This window comes from Pagrus pagrus, assembly GCF_965226575.1.
Source record: "Pagrus pagrus genome assembly, chromosome: 1".
NCBI lineage: Eukaryota > Metazoa > Chordata > Actinopteri > Spariformes > Sparidae > Pagrus > Pagrus pagrus.
The window spans coordinates 6,176,002-6,189,802 of record NC_140185.1 but is presented as its reverse complement, the minus strand read 5'-3'; the positions used below and the strand labels follow the sequence as shown (position 1 = coordinate 6,189,802).

Here is a 13,801-nt window from a genome sequence, read left to right as displayed (position 1 = left end):
AAATCATCCCTAACATCAGCCCTCTTCTCCTCCTAACCCCTTAACCCCGCTTCACCCCCACCCTCAGGTGCCTGTGGCCAGCGTCAGCAGTGGAGTCCATGAGACAGCGAAGAACATCGACAAGACAGAAGCCCTGTTCTCCCAAGAAAGAGACCCCCGCTTTGCTGAGATGTACACCAGCATCTCTGGCTGTAAGACACACAGATACACAAACATCTGACTACATCTCATGAATATGTCTTACTCTGTATCAGCTGTCTCCTCTCTGTTGTTTCTATCATGCTGACCCTGGTGTGTGTGTGTGTGTGTGTGTGTGTGTGTGTGTGTGTGTGTGTGTGTGTGTGTGTGTAGCGGGAGATAAGAAGATGATGGTTCCCTCCTCTACAGCTGGAGGACAGCAGCTCTACTCACAGAGCTCTCCCTTCCAGCAGGGACACTCTGGCAAAAGCTTCAGGTACATGTCAGTGATGTGTGTTAGTGCGTGTAATGCTGAGCAGGTCACATCCAGAACTCACTCGGTTAGACTTCTGCTGTGATAGCAGAGTGTCAGACTGAGCTTCATGTTTCACTCTATGTTTGTGCGCACAGTTCGTCTGTGATCCACGTCCCTGGCGTCAACGACATCCAGCCATCAGGCTCGTCCAATCAGAATCTAGCTCAGATCACCAGACAGCTCAACCCAGGCCAGGTGGCATGGTCAGGCAACCGACCCCCCTTCTCTGGACAGGTAACACACACACACACAAACTAACATATACACACAAACAGTGTTTATTACACAAGCGAACCCTTGCCAAACTGATTTTTTCTGCTCATCTGGTGCCCGCTAACAGATGGACTTATTTGCCACATTTTATGTGTGTGTGCGTGTATCACAATATTGCTAGGAGGGAAAATGTGCCGAGCATATGTTTTTTAACAGGCTCATCTGTCCTGAAGACACACTGCTGCACTGGTCAGGTCATTCCAGTGGACTGACTTCTTTGTTGTTCAGGAACCTCCGAATGCATCACAATTACTTGAGCCAGATGATGAGTTGAAAAGAAGGCTGAATGTTTTCAGCACCTCTAAACACAGCAGACATGAATTACTAACAAACAGGTTAAGCTGCCGTTCAGCAGTGCAGTTGCCCAACATTGGAAAAGCCTGTTTGACCAAACTATTTTCCAGGGCACAAAGTTGTTTTGGAAGAATGAAAGAAGACTCAACACAAAGTTATCAGGTTGTGTTTGAACCATTACAAGCTGCCAAAATGTATAATAGGCTGATGTTCTTGAAACAGATGGGTTATTGAATTACATGAGTAAAGTAAAGAAACATCAGTCTGGGGGGTCGTTGGAATATTGTGTCTACACAAACACATGGGATTGTCTCAGATAATCGTATAGGTTTTATGTTAGGAACACGTCTTTCAATTATTTCAACTTTGTTATTAAGAAAATGTATGTACAGTATATGTATGTATCTATTGTTTGGCACGGCGGCAGTTCTACAATACACACGAACCCCCAATGCTGTTGCCATGGAGAACCATCCAGTCAGAAATTCAGTTACTTAATCCAACCAAAGTTAACTCCACAACAAATAAATAAATGTAAACATATTTAATTTGCAAATGATAAAATGAGTTCTCTCAACAGCACACCTGCTGTTAGTCGTGCTTCTGGCAGAATTCTGAGCTCCTTAAACGGACGTTTCTTGTTGAAATGCACCGTGGGAGCCGTCGTTAACTTTGTACAACAAAATTCTTTGCTGATGTGAAAAATGAATTGCAGTTTTAAGTGCATATTCTGAATGGTGCTGCTTGCGTTGCTGTGCAATGACTTTTTAAACATGATTGTCGAGATAAGATTGTATCAAATAAAAGGAAAATCCAATCTGTATTTTTCAACCTGGCTCTCACCCTCATAATTTACAGCCTGACAGTGACTGTGTTCAGTCAGAGTACAGCACTGTTAACAAAACACAGCTCCCTTAATCATTTCCACTGGAGATCTGTGTTGACTCACGGAGGGCTTTGGCCAAACACGGAGGGTTGCCCTGCCAAACACTTGTCCAGTGTTCGTAAATCAAATTTGCACAACCACACATTGCTGGTAAATGACATGCGTTCTCAAAGTGTTTTGAATCACTGTTTAATATTTTGGCCTGACATGACACACTTCCTCTAACGCACTCCCTTTTGTTTTTTTTTAAGGCAGCCATGTTTTTTATCGTGAACACTTCTCGTCCTGTTACACAAATACAGTAGCTGCATCAAGCTCATGCAAACAGCCAAGTGTCATTTTGTAACTAGGCCTACTCGTGGAAATCCCACATGTTGGCAGTTTTCATGTGTACAAGAATGGGTTGTCACTCATTTGTATTTGAAAAGAGAAAAGAAAAGGGTCTTCGCTCATTTCACATCTAATCAACAGATAAATAAGTACTCACAGTTTGTCTTCTGGAAACTGTACTGACCTGTGAATGCTGCATTGTATTATAGATTGTATAACACTGAAGCTTGAGTTGACTGTGCAGTTCCAACCCTGATATGCTGTATATGTAACCAGTCTCTGTGCTCTCCAGTCCAGTAAAGCCCAGTCCAGTCCATTTGGTATTGGTTCCGGCCACAGCTACCAGACTGACCCGGCCTCCTACAGTCCCCTGTCGTCCCCAGCCACTTCCTCTCCCAGCGGCAACGCCTACTCAGGACTGACAAACCGCAGCACAGCATTTGGTGAGCTCTCATTTATCACTGGGTCAACTATTTTAACACACACACACAAACACACAAACACACACACCTGTATGGTGCAAAACATGAAGTCTCTGTGTGTCTTTCTCTCTGCAAACGCAGTCAATCATATAAACACTGGAGCAATCACAGCACAAGTCCTGTTGTTATCAAGGTGGGCTTGACAATAGCATTGAAACCAACAGCACCATATTAATCAGAATACATTTAACTTTACTGTATATCGCAATTCTGCAAATGTTCACAAAATTGGATTAATGTAGTTGTTGTTGTTTGGACGTGTAAAACAAATACTTGAGCAACGCATTTTTTGAGCTTCCTTGGAATCTTAGAATAATTCATCTAGTCAAGAGAATTTAAAATCACAGCAGCCAGTCATTTAATGATAATGACATCCTCACTCAAACCTTTTAATGAGGTCTGCCTTGCTGGTTACATTTGTATGTAAATGATCAAACCATGAGAAATTCATGCAGCAACAGCACTCTTTTGGTATACAATGGAGAACAGTATATCCATACAGTACAGTACAGTATACAGTCATTCCTCTATGTTGTGCTCTATCTGGAGGACAGAGGTGAGTTGAAATTAAAAGTTGTTTGACCCACAGCATACTGTACAGCTGAGGTAGCAGAGAAACCAAAGAGTAAAGAGACACTATTGTTTCAAGACAGAGATGAATATTGTTGCAGAGGCCTCTGCATTGTTGACACCATTACAGGAAGAAAACATGATACACAGGCTGCGGTGCGTCTTCTCGACAGGTAATATACTCTCAGCAGATAAACTCAGCTTCTCAGATTTACAGTATGAACCTTATTCTGTTATAAACTCAGCAGCCTTGTGTGTGTTCGTCGCTCGACAGGGCAGCGAGTCACCAAGCCTTATCCAACAACAGATAATGTTACAAGATATCACAATGTGCAGTCCATTGCTACAGTCAGAGTCTGTATATAGACTAACCAGCCAGCTGATTTATGTAGTGTTTTTACAAGTGACAACACCATTACTGGCTCAGTTCATCTGAAGGTATTTTCAGTTACAGTGAAGCAGAGATGTGATATATGCTGTAGAGTTAAAAGCATTGTCACAAGTGTACCTGTGGAAGCTCTGATATCTGTGTTGTAGTATTTTTTCCCATATTAAATTCACAGTGTTGTAATCTCTGAACTATCCAAAATGCTTCCACTTCTCCTGTCCAAGTGAAGGTCAGTAAAGCTCCTTCAGTAAGTTGGATATATTCTATATGTCAAAAGGGTTGAGATACACAGTAATGAAGCCCCTGCATCAACAGCTTAGTGTGCTGCTGAGCTCAGAAAGATCCCTTAACATTAGCTGTTTGCTGTGAGCATTGCACTCACATGATTCATTCCGTATGCAATGACGGTCTCCATACAGTGTGTATTTAAATATAATGAATAATGATCAGAGCTTTATAAAGAATAAAGAGAAGCTTGCTGTTGGCTCCAGCTAAGTCCGGGTTACAGTTGGCATGTATTTGATTTAATTAGGAAAATCATTTCCCTGCTTTCAAGGCTTACTGGCTTATTTTTGTCCTGGTCCAGAGGTAATTACATGGATGGGGAAGCAAAGCAGACGAAGCCAAAGTCACTTGTTAATGGTTCCATCCTCTAATAATGTACATCATTCTGTATGGCCTTCAAAGCTTTTTTCTCACCTCACACTGCATTAGCAGCCGTTTTTTTAGTGTCATGAATAACACAGCAAGGTTGCATCTGAGTGCTTCTATACACTGCTTCATAAAAGCTTCTTTTCCACCAACAAACTGCCACAAAACGCTGTGTCAGATTGCCTTCATTGAGTTGTCGGCGTGCTGGAGTATTCTCACAAAATGGCAAAAAGCTTGGTATCATTAAATTCCTGTTCAAATGGTGCCTGCTTAGAAGGCTAATAGCAGTATTAGAGAGTGCCTTGTTGTGGTCGACCACAGGCTGTGAGCTGCTGGGAGTCAACATTATTCAGATTACCATGCGCGGTTATGTATGACGGTCTTTAAGTTAACTTGCTAACAGCCTCGCTAGAGCAGTCAGAGGTAAAAAGTTGAGCAGTAGCACAGTATGGAAACGTTTGCTGCAGAAAGGCACCAAAGCCTGTGTTGCCTGTTGCTGTACCATATTAAGAACAACGGCCTGCTGCCATGTCTGAGGATGGTTGCAACCAAAGATCACGTTGCTGCTAGCTGGTGGTAGAAAGAGTGACGTGCTGGTCTGAGGAGATATGCTGTCAGTCAGTATGTTAGAGGGTGAGGGAGTCAAAGAGCTAGTTCGGCACCTCGAGTCCAAGTTATGACATCGGCAGCTACTGTGATGAAACACATTGAAACACTTTGAGAGGAAGAAGGATGAGCTAAAAGTCAACCTAGCCAGGGCAGACAAGCTAACGTTCTGCACCTTCATCAGTGCTGACTGGGAGATGCAGTCCAGTGTGCTCCCTTCTCCTGCACTGACACAGCGACAAAACAGTGTCCAGTTATGTGAGAGCGGTGCGTTGGAGCTCAGTGGGTTTTTTTCTTAATAATGAACTGGTTTGTCACCGCAAAAGCAAAAAAAACTGGAACTGACATCCCTGCATGGCACACTACAGAATCAGATACACGTCAGCACTGTGTTTACACACTGACTTGCACACAAAGAGGAAAATTAGGGGTCTGCATTAGGGGTAATGCATACACTAGGGCTTGGCAATGTAATACATATTGTTCTTGTGATATGAGACTAAACATGGTCTTTTTGGATATAGTAAAATACCAATCATCCCTACAATATTGTTGAAATATTGATATCAAAGTAGTTGTTCACAAACATTGTGATATTTGATTTTGTCACCCAGTCCTACAAATAATAGAATAATCCATTTAGTCAGTGTTCAATAAATGAATTGGTATTGACCGTCACTGTGATGTCACTTGGGTATCAGGTGGCACTGGAGACGACAGAAAGCCTGTGTTACAAACTGAGGCTGAGGAGGTTTTAGGATGTAACCAAACGTAACCTTACTTCATGTACATTTGTTACACAAGCATTTACAGATGTGTTGTTGAAGACTAATCATATCATCAGTGTCGAGCATTTAATGTTCCATCACAAACCTTAAAAAGTCAATATCTGTCTTATCCCCAGAGGACACTTTACTCCTGGAGATATCAGCATGTCATGTTCTACACATACTGTACATGTTGTACACATACATGGTCTACACATACATGGTCTACACATACTGTGCATGTTCTACAAATACATGTTGTACACATACTGTACATGTTGTACACATACATGGTCTACACATACATGGTCTACACATACTGTGCATGTTCTACAAATACATGTTGTACACATACTGTACATGTTGTGCACATACATGGTCTACACATACTGTGCATGTTCTACAAATACATGTTGTACACATACTGTACATGTTGTACACATACATGGTCTACACATACTGTACATGTTGTACACATACTGTACATGTTGTACACATACATATTGTACACATACTGTACATGTTCTACACACACATGGTCTACACATACTGTACATGTTGTACACATACATGTTGTACACATACTGTACATGTTCTACACATACATATTGTACACATACTGTACATGTTCTACACACACATGGTCTACACATACTGTACATGTTCTACACATACATGTTGTACACGTACTGTACATGTTCTACACATACTGTACATGTTCTACACATACATGTTGTACACATACTGTACATGTTGTACACATACTGTACATGTACAGTTATGGGAATAATGATCGGTGCTGTTTCAGACCTAATGAATCAATTATCTGAGAAAATAATCAGCAGATTAATCAGTAATTAAGTAATTTCTGCAATTATGGTTGAAAGTGAGATTATGTTGACGGCACTTGTGGACACATTTCACTCTGAACCAAAATGGTGGAGCAACCTACATACCGACATCTTGTTTTGTCCGAGCCATGGCGCTGGTTAGCAGCTACAAATGAATCGTGAGCAGAAGAGGCTGAGAATACTTTAGTGTGTGTTCAGTCAGTGACGGCTCATCAGCCGGCTGCTCAGGACTCCTGCTGCTTGTTGTCCACATGGCTGTAGGAGTGAAGCATGTCCAGCATGCACTGCTACTTGATGGCCTTTTAATGGACACACACATTAGCCAAATGGATGATCTCTCTCTCTCTGCTGCCATTATTTCCTCTCTTTTGTTCTCTCTGGCTGACTCTCTGAGTTTGATTCTTATATAACATCTATTTCTGCTCACTCTGTTGTTCTCTCGCTCTTTCCTCCTTCTCCTGTCACACCATCTGAAGGATGCTGTCAGTCACAGCCAGTGCCATTCATGTACCCTGTTGTTGCATTTGTTTTTATTATTCACTTACGATAAGCTCTTGTTTTTCCTTATCTTGTCTGCTTTCCACTTCATGTACACACAGGCGGCCTGCTGTGTGTTTGGTTAATTACTTTTCCGTCCGTATTTTTTGTGTGTGCTCTCTCTCTCTCTCTCCCTCCATCAGCGGCTGTTGTAGCTGCTCGGAGATGAGATGAGCATTTTGTTTATTATTGTGAAACAGTAAGAATGTTCCTCTGCAGGGAGAGGCAGACAGCTTATCAATCTGCTTTGCTATAATGCACTCAGTAGACGCTCAAAACAGCTTTGTAGGGGAAATGTGTGTATGCGTGTGCATATTTGTATATTCATATTTTGTGAAGAAGCGTGTAGCTGCTGCATTGTCAGCAGGGAATGTAGTTGTTGGTGCATGAGTGACAGACATTGTAAGTCATTTAGCTCATTCTGCTTCCGTATTGTGCTGATATAGACTACAAAAACAACTTTTTTTCTGATACAGACAGCAGCAAAAGATGCCATGTTGAGGTGTCAGGTGCCAGGGTCATGATTCCAATTCTCAATGGAAAATTGATCTAAATGAGCTTTCAATTTCAACCATGGAAATCAAAAGCGGGACTGGTGATTTTTACATTATATGTTTTGTTGTTTTTGTGTGTTTTTTGTTGTTCATTGCAGGTTGGTATTTGTTGTTGTGTTTTTGGTGTTGAATATTCGATGGAGCCTCTTCTAGCAAGAGAAATATCATCCTTTACAGGAAGAGATATTTCTAATAGCCCTGTCATAACTTTTACTGCCAGTGTGGGAGAAAAACATCTGTAACTTCTCTGTTTACTTCAACACTCACCTCCCTCCCACGTCTGGTGAACTGAAGTTCAACAACATCTGTTTATAGTACAGAGTGTGAGCTGTGACAGTTAGATAGAGCTCCATCATCAACTTAAAAACATCATGCTACCAGATACTGCACTGGGAAATATTAGAGAATGAGCATCCGTCAGCTACTCAGTTGATGTGTCGAAGATGGTTTGTTGTAGTTTTAAACAAGTGTTGTTATAAAACTTAGTAAGTATGTTTGAAACTTAGATCTAAATATTCAAATCACTCAGTCAATTTTATCTCCAGCCAGTGCTGATCTCATCAATGTTTGGCATTGTTGCTTTATAAAGGACTCTTTATCATTGGAGATAAATCTATTATCAAACTTGGCTAATATTTTCTGTTGATTAACTTGTTGCTTAATCAACTAATCATTTCAACACCGAGTTTGGAAGAAAAAATATTTTCATTATCATTATTTTGTTAAAACAGAAAACAAAGGTGAAACTTTCACTAAATTAAGAAGTTTTCTTCATTGTAGACAAACAAAAACTGTGCACACAAACTATATACTTCTACACATACTCACAATTAACACACCCTCACTACCAAAACTCTTAAATCACCTGAAAGTAAAAGGAAAAAAGCTTCCAGTAACCTCGGCTGTTTTGGAGAAATTGAGCAACATGGAGACAAACGGGAAGAGGAGGAGAGAGCAGGAGGATAAGAAAGGCGGCCTGATATTTCTAATCGTTGTTTCTAAGTCCACGAACTTTGATTTGAATTCACCCTAACCCACAATGCTGCCGAGTCAAACAGAAAAATGTGCATTGTATTCTATTCTGAGCCAGTGATTACTTCAGTGTCATATTTATATGATGCTGTATTTTAGGACACTATGGCAACAGTCTTTACACAGCATGCACAGCACCACAGTGTCCTAAAGGTGCTACTGATAACATTCAGCCAGTAAATGAGGCGTTCCATCTCCCTCCTTCCATCGCATTCACACCACAACACCGCTGTTGTTCCAGTCACCTGTCCTTTCAAGTGGTTGCCAGTTTGTTGCACTCGTAACGTTGCTAATGCTAGCTAATGGTAGGTCAGTACAGGCACCAACGGCGTCATACTATCGTTGCATTAGTCAGCCGCCACTGTACACAATGATCAAGTAATAAGTGGGCTAGCATTCCATATCTGTGACCCTCGTTAAATATTGGTCATAATGATTATGGGTTAACACAAAGAATGATCAGCCTGATGCTATTATCAGTTGGAGAAGCCGCGTGTACCGAGTGAAGAATTGAATTCATAATAAAGCAAAATTAAAAGTCATTTCAAATACAATTGTCCTGTTGCTCTTTCCGTGTTGATAGCGTCATCTGACCAAATTATGTCAAAGAAATGAAGTTAAAGTTTGAATTTCTTTGGACCTCTTTCTATGAAGAGCTGCTCTCATGTACGAGTGTGATCCTGTGTGTGTCTCCAGATGTGTCGGGGGAGAGCAGTCAGAGTGGAGCCCAGTTCCAGGGTCGTCCCAGTGAGGTCTGGTCCCAGTGGCAGAACCAGCATCACTCCCAGCAGGCCGGGGAGCAGCACACACACCCCAACCCCAGCCAGACAGAAGTCTTCCAGGTAACACACACACTGAGACACACTGCTGTAGTGTGTGTCCAGCTGCTGGCTGCTGCCCAGTGTACACATTTATGTGATATGTGTCCTTAGCAACCCACTGACCTGGCAACCCCCTCCCCCTGTGTGTCTGCAGGACATGTTACCCATGGCTGGAGATCCCACCCAGGGCACAGCCAACTACAACATCGAGGACTTCGCTGACCTCGGCATGTTCCCACCCTTCTCTGAGTAACCATCTCTCTCCCTCTCAGAACTGGACTGAACTGCATTCATCTCTCATGTTGTCTCATTTTTCTATATTGCTGACTCACCAACACACAGCTCATGTGCAGCACGGTGAATGTCTGGGTGCACACACACACAAACACACAGTCCACTAATGTTTCCACAGTATGTACCTGTGAGCATACACATACCTCATCGCTGCAAAGAGGAAGTCTGCTGTCAGATGGAAGGAACGTCAGTCGACCTGGACGAGCCCTTTGTCTGTCCTCACCGTGATGGACACTGTCTGGAGCTCTTTGGACAAATGGTGGAGTGTTTGACGTTCAGCTCTCTGCAGTCAGCAGCGGTTTGACCAGAGGAGGTCAGTCAGGTGATTAAAGCTGTAACTCTTACAGATCAGTATCAGTATTTTTTACCTAGATTTGAGTCTGAAATCCACCAAGAAGCAACATCCTCATGACATCGTTTGACCAAAAGGTTTGACTGTGCCAACTGCACATACACTACACCCAGAGACATACACAACATGTCTATGTCCACAGCTCTAGAGTGTGTCAGAGGTTGTTCTCAGGATTGAATGATTACATCTGAACAAAAGGTTCAACAGACAGAGAAGGAAACGTGGTGACTGCTCCTCCACTGCTGCCCTTTTCAACTACAAGTTATGCCTTAGTGCACTATATGTCAGCCATGACACTTGTAGAATGAGTCCCTTCACAGGATTGACACAAAGTGTTGTCTGAAGTTAAACACAAGTGTGTCTGCAGTTTGTGGACTACTGAAACTGAAGTGAATTACTGCTGTAAATCTGACCTGAATATTCATTATTCACCTAACAGGAAATATGTTGTATGTAGACAATTTAACATTTTAGTGTTTGAGCCCAGACATCAAAGTACTCATGTCGCCTCATGTCTCCGGTCTCTTAGCCAACAAGCTGCACTCGAACATACCGCGCGGACTACAGCCGATGGCAAGATAGGCTGTACGTTCTGCGTCTGCATTAAAGGAAATAACTCTCCATACCAGCAGGCAGCAGTTATTAATCATTCAAAAAGGGAAGACGGGAAGGTACAGACCATTGTCCTGATAAAGCAGCAGTTACACATGAAGAACATTACACATTATCTAATGAGTCACAAGCCGCTCTCACTAACATAGCTACTTCTCTTCAAGAATAGTTCTGATAAAAAGTGTCAAACGGCCGTGGTGAAGAGGCGGAGCTGAACAATAAGGAGAAACTGCACTAAATGGGTGAAATCATGGACATTACAGCAACAGGATAAAGGGCTTTCCATTCTTTCTCACTTTCTCCTGCTGTGCACTGAGTCGCTGAGCTGAACAGTCGGCCAGTGCCAACAGAGTGGAACACAGTTCTACTGCACAGAGTCTTCACATTTAGTTTTCGTGTAAAAAGATGAAGTAACACCGTAGTGATTAATCGTCACTTATCTGCAGAGGAATTTAGGCCTAAACTGTTCCACAAAAGTTACCCCCATGCTGTCAGAGTTGTTGCTCAACTGTGACTGAGGAGATCATTGTTGCAGAACACCGTCTGACTCTGTGCATGGTGAGAATTTTGTATTTTTTAAGAAGGTGCTGAGAGAACACACCGGGCCTGTAGAGCAGAGTGAGTGTGAGCGGCACATCGTCACATGGAGGTCTCGACAGTTACTGAGCTCACACAGGTTCATCATCAGGCACTGTGTTCATAACACATGCTGGCTCATACATTTGACCTGCCTGCTTCATCAGCCAGTAGCTGTCACAGCTCACGTGTCAGTACATGATGTGACAAAGAGGCTGCTTTAGTGTCATTATGGGATGTTATCAGTGCCAAATGAAGAGCAGGTCTGCTTTATGTTCAGGCAAAGTTCAACAGTCATGTTATCATCCATTCATGAGTAACCGTATGAGTCTGCTCTATACTGTGTGTGTACATGTGCACATAACTGAGCTAACACAGGACAATCTGGCCGCTGGTGTCAGTCTGACAGCGGGACCAGTCGGACCAATACAGCAGTAGCTGACCAATCACCTCCTCTGGTAGTTCCTGCAGTGACTGTAGAGAGCAGTCCACGACACTGTTGATGTACATGCCACAAGGTCCCAGCACTACACCTTCCCACAGACACACAGTGCGATGTATGTGACGCCATCTGCCGGCTGCAGCCTCCTGCACACCATCGCTGACTCTGCCAAACATCAGCAGGTGGAGAGAAGCTGCTCCTCTCCACCTGCTGCTGTCCTCACTCTCCCCATCAACCTTATTGTGTAACCTATATGTAGTGACGCCCTGATGCAGGTATAGAAGGATTCTATGTATACATTAAAAAAAAAAAAAACTCATCGCAGACAGTTGCTAAGCTAAGGCTTAAAGTGCACTTCATGAAGCTAACTGCTAATCTCACCAGCCTGCTTTAAAGGGAAAAACCGCCATACCGTCCAAGCAAAGCGCAGTATTTACTAGTGTATTAGGTGTTCTTCAGCTCTGGCTACTTGACTTTATTTCTTTATAATCTTTTCAACTCTTAAGAGACTGAATAATACTTTCTAGCGGGGGAGCTTTTACATGATAGATTGTATAATGTCTCTGACAGACGGATGGGAGAACCTTGAACAGACATCAGAGTCCTTTTGCTAAAGATCTCAAATCGATGTTTTTTTTGTAAATAATGTGATTTTTATGTCGACTCGTGTTACTTTCACACAGTACGTGTTTTTTGTGTAGGTTTTAATGATATTGTGTGCAATGTGAGTACATATTTAACTATTGGTATTTAGTTAGTCTGTTAATTGTACATTGAGTTCTAGACCTGTATAAATTGTGTAAATGTGACCCATTATTTTTGTGTAACAAATTGTGCTTGTGACAATAAATTCTTATTGGTTACGTGGCTTCCATTCAAAGTTTTCAGCCTTCATTATTCACTCATGCATCAAAATCCTTCATTCTGATGCTCTTTGTGTTAGAAAAAAAAAAAAGAAAAGAAGTAAAACTGTGTGGAAACAGGACTTACTCTGTTGAACACTACAAGCTGAGTCACATTGTGAGGTGGTGAAGTGCCCTCCTCTGTGTCCTCTGTGTGTGCACAGATTAAGATTTAACCAACAACAGTATGATCATTTTATAGTGTCTGTTACACTAACCAGCTGTGTGTACAGTAGTTAAAACTAGCTGCACCTTGACAAACTACAACATGAACATTCTGCCTGCATGTTGAAGCATCAGTATGGACACATTACATCTTATGATGTATAACACAGGAGCCATTTTTCTTATTAATGTATGGAAAGTGTTTTTACACATTAAAGCCTGTTTACATGTTTCGGGCAGTACTACTGTATAAGTTACTGAAGTAACATGTAATGGAGTATTTTCACTTGGTGGTATTGCTGCTTTTATCTGTATTAACTGACTTCCGACCACTTTAGGTCTGTGGAAACCAGTTGTGAACATAACACAGACACCACCTATTTACATGTTCAGCAGTTATGGAGCAACATTTTCATTCATGATCATGTCATTTGGAGCCATGTTTCTGACTACCTGCTGAATTTAAGTCCAGTATTCACTCTCTTTATTTTGTGTTTGGTCTTTAATAACTCCTGAGGGAAATAAGCTGTTCAGCTGCTAAACACTCCCAGCTACTCTCTGACTGCTGTTAGGTGCTGAGCAGGTAGTGAGCAGTGGGTCAACACAACACAAACACAATGAGAACAAACCAAAACAGACAGCTAAAGTGAGCATAAACTGAGTTTATGAGCTGAAACTCAGTGTAAAGCTCAGATCAGTTACTGACGCTGTATAGATAGATCGTAGCTCACTGACAGCGCTGATGAGTTGTAGGTTGTGAAAGATTCCTCAGGCTGGTGTTCATCAGTTTGACAGCTGTGTTGTCTCTTTGGTCTCCTCCACACTGACCTTTTACAGACAAACAGAGATGTGAACATGAAGTCATGAACTGACAGCTAACTCACTGATAGGTTTGGTTTTAGTGATGTCATTGTACATTATCA

At 42.0% G+C, this 13,801-nt stretch overlaps 1 protein-coding gene across 5 annotated transcripts in view; it reads left to right on the top strand.

The window, feature by feature from the left end:
- Positions 1-12,685, top strand: part of arnt2 (aryl-hydrocarbon receptor nuclear translocator 2) — a 68,380-nt gene extending 55,695 nt beyond the window's left edge. For all 5 annotated transcript variants that reach the window (XM_084354172.1, XM_084354169.1, XM_084354168.1 and 2 more), the window contains 6 exons: positions 68-191; positions 352-454; positions 589-727; positions 2,569-2,719; positions 9,411-9,556; positions 9,690-12,685. In XM_084354172.1, coding sequence (XP_084210298.1) covers positions 68-191; positions 352-454; positions 589-727; positions 2,569-2,719; positions 9,411-9,556; positions 9,690-9,788 — 762 coding nt within the window. In that variant the 3' untranslated portion in view covers positions 9,789-12,685. The remainder of the gene's footprint in view (positions 1-67; positions 192-351; positions 455-588; positions 728-2,568; positions 2,720-9,410; positions 9,557-9,689) is intronic.
- Positions 12,686-13,801: the final 1,116 nt, after the last annotated feature.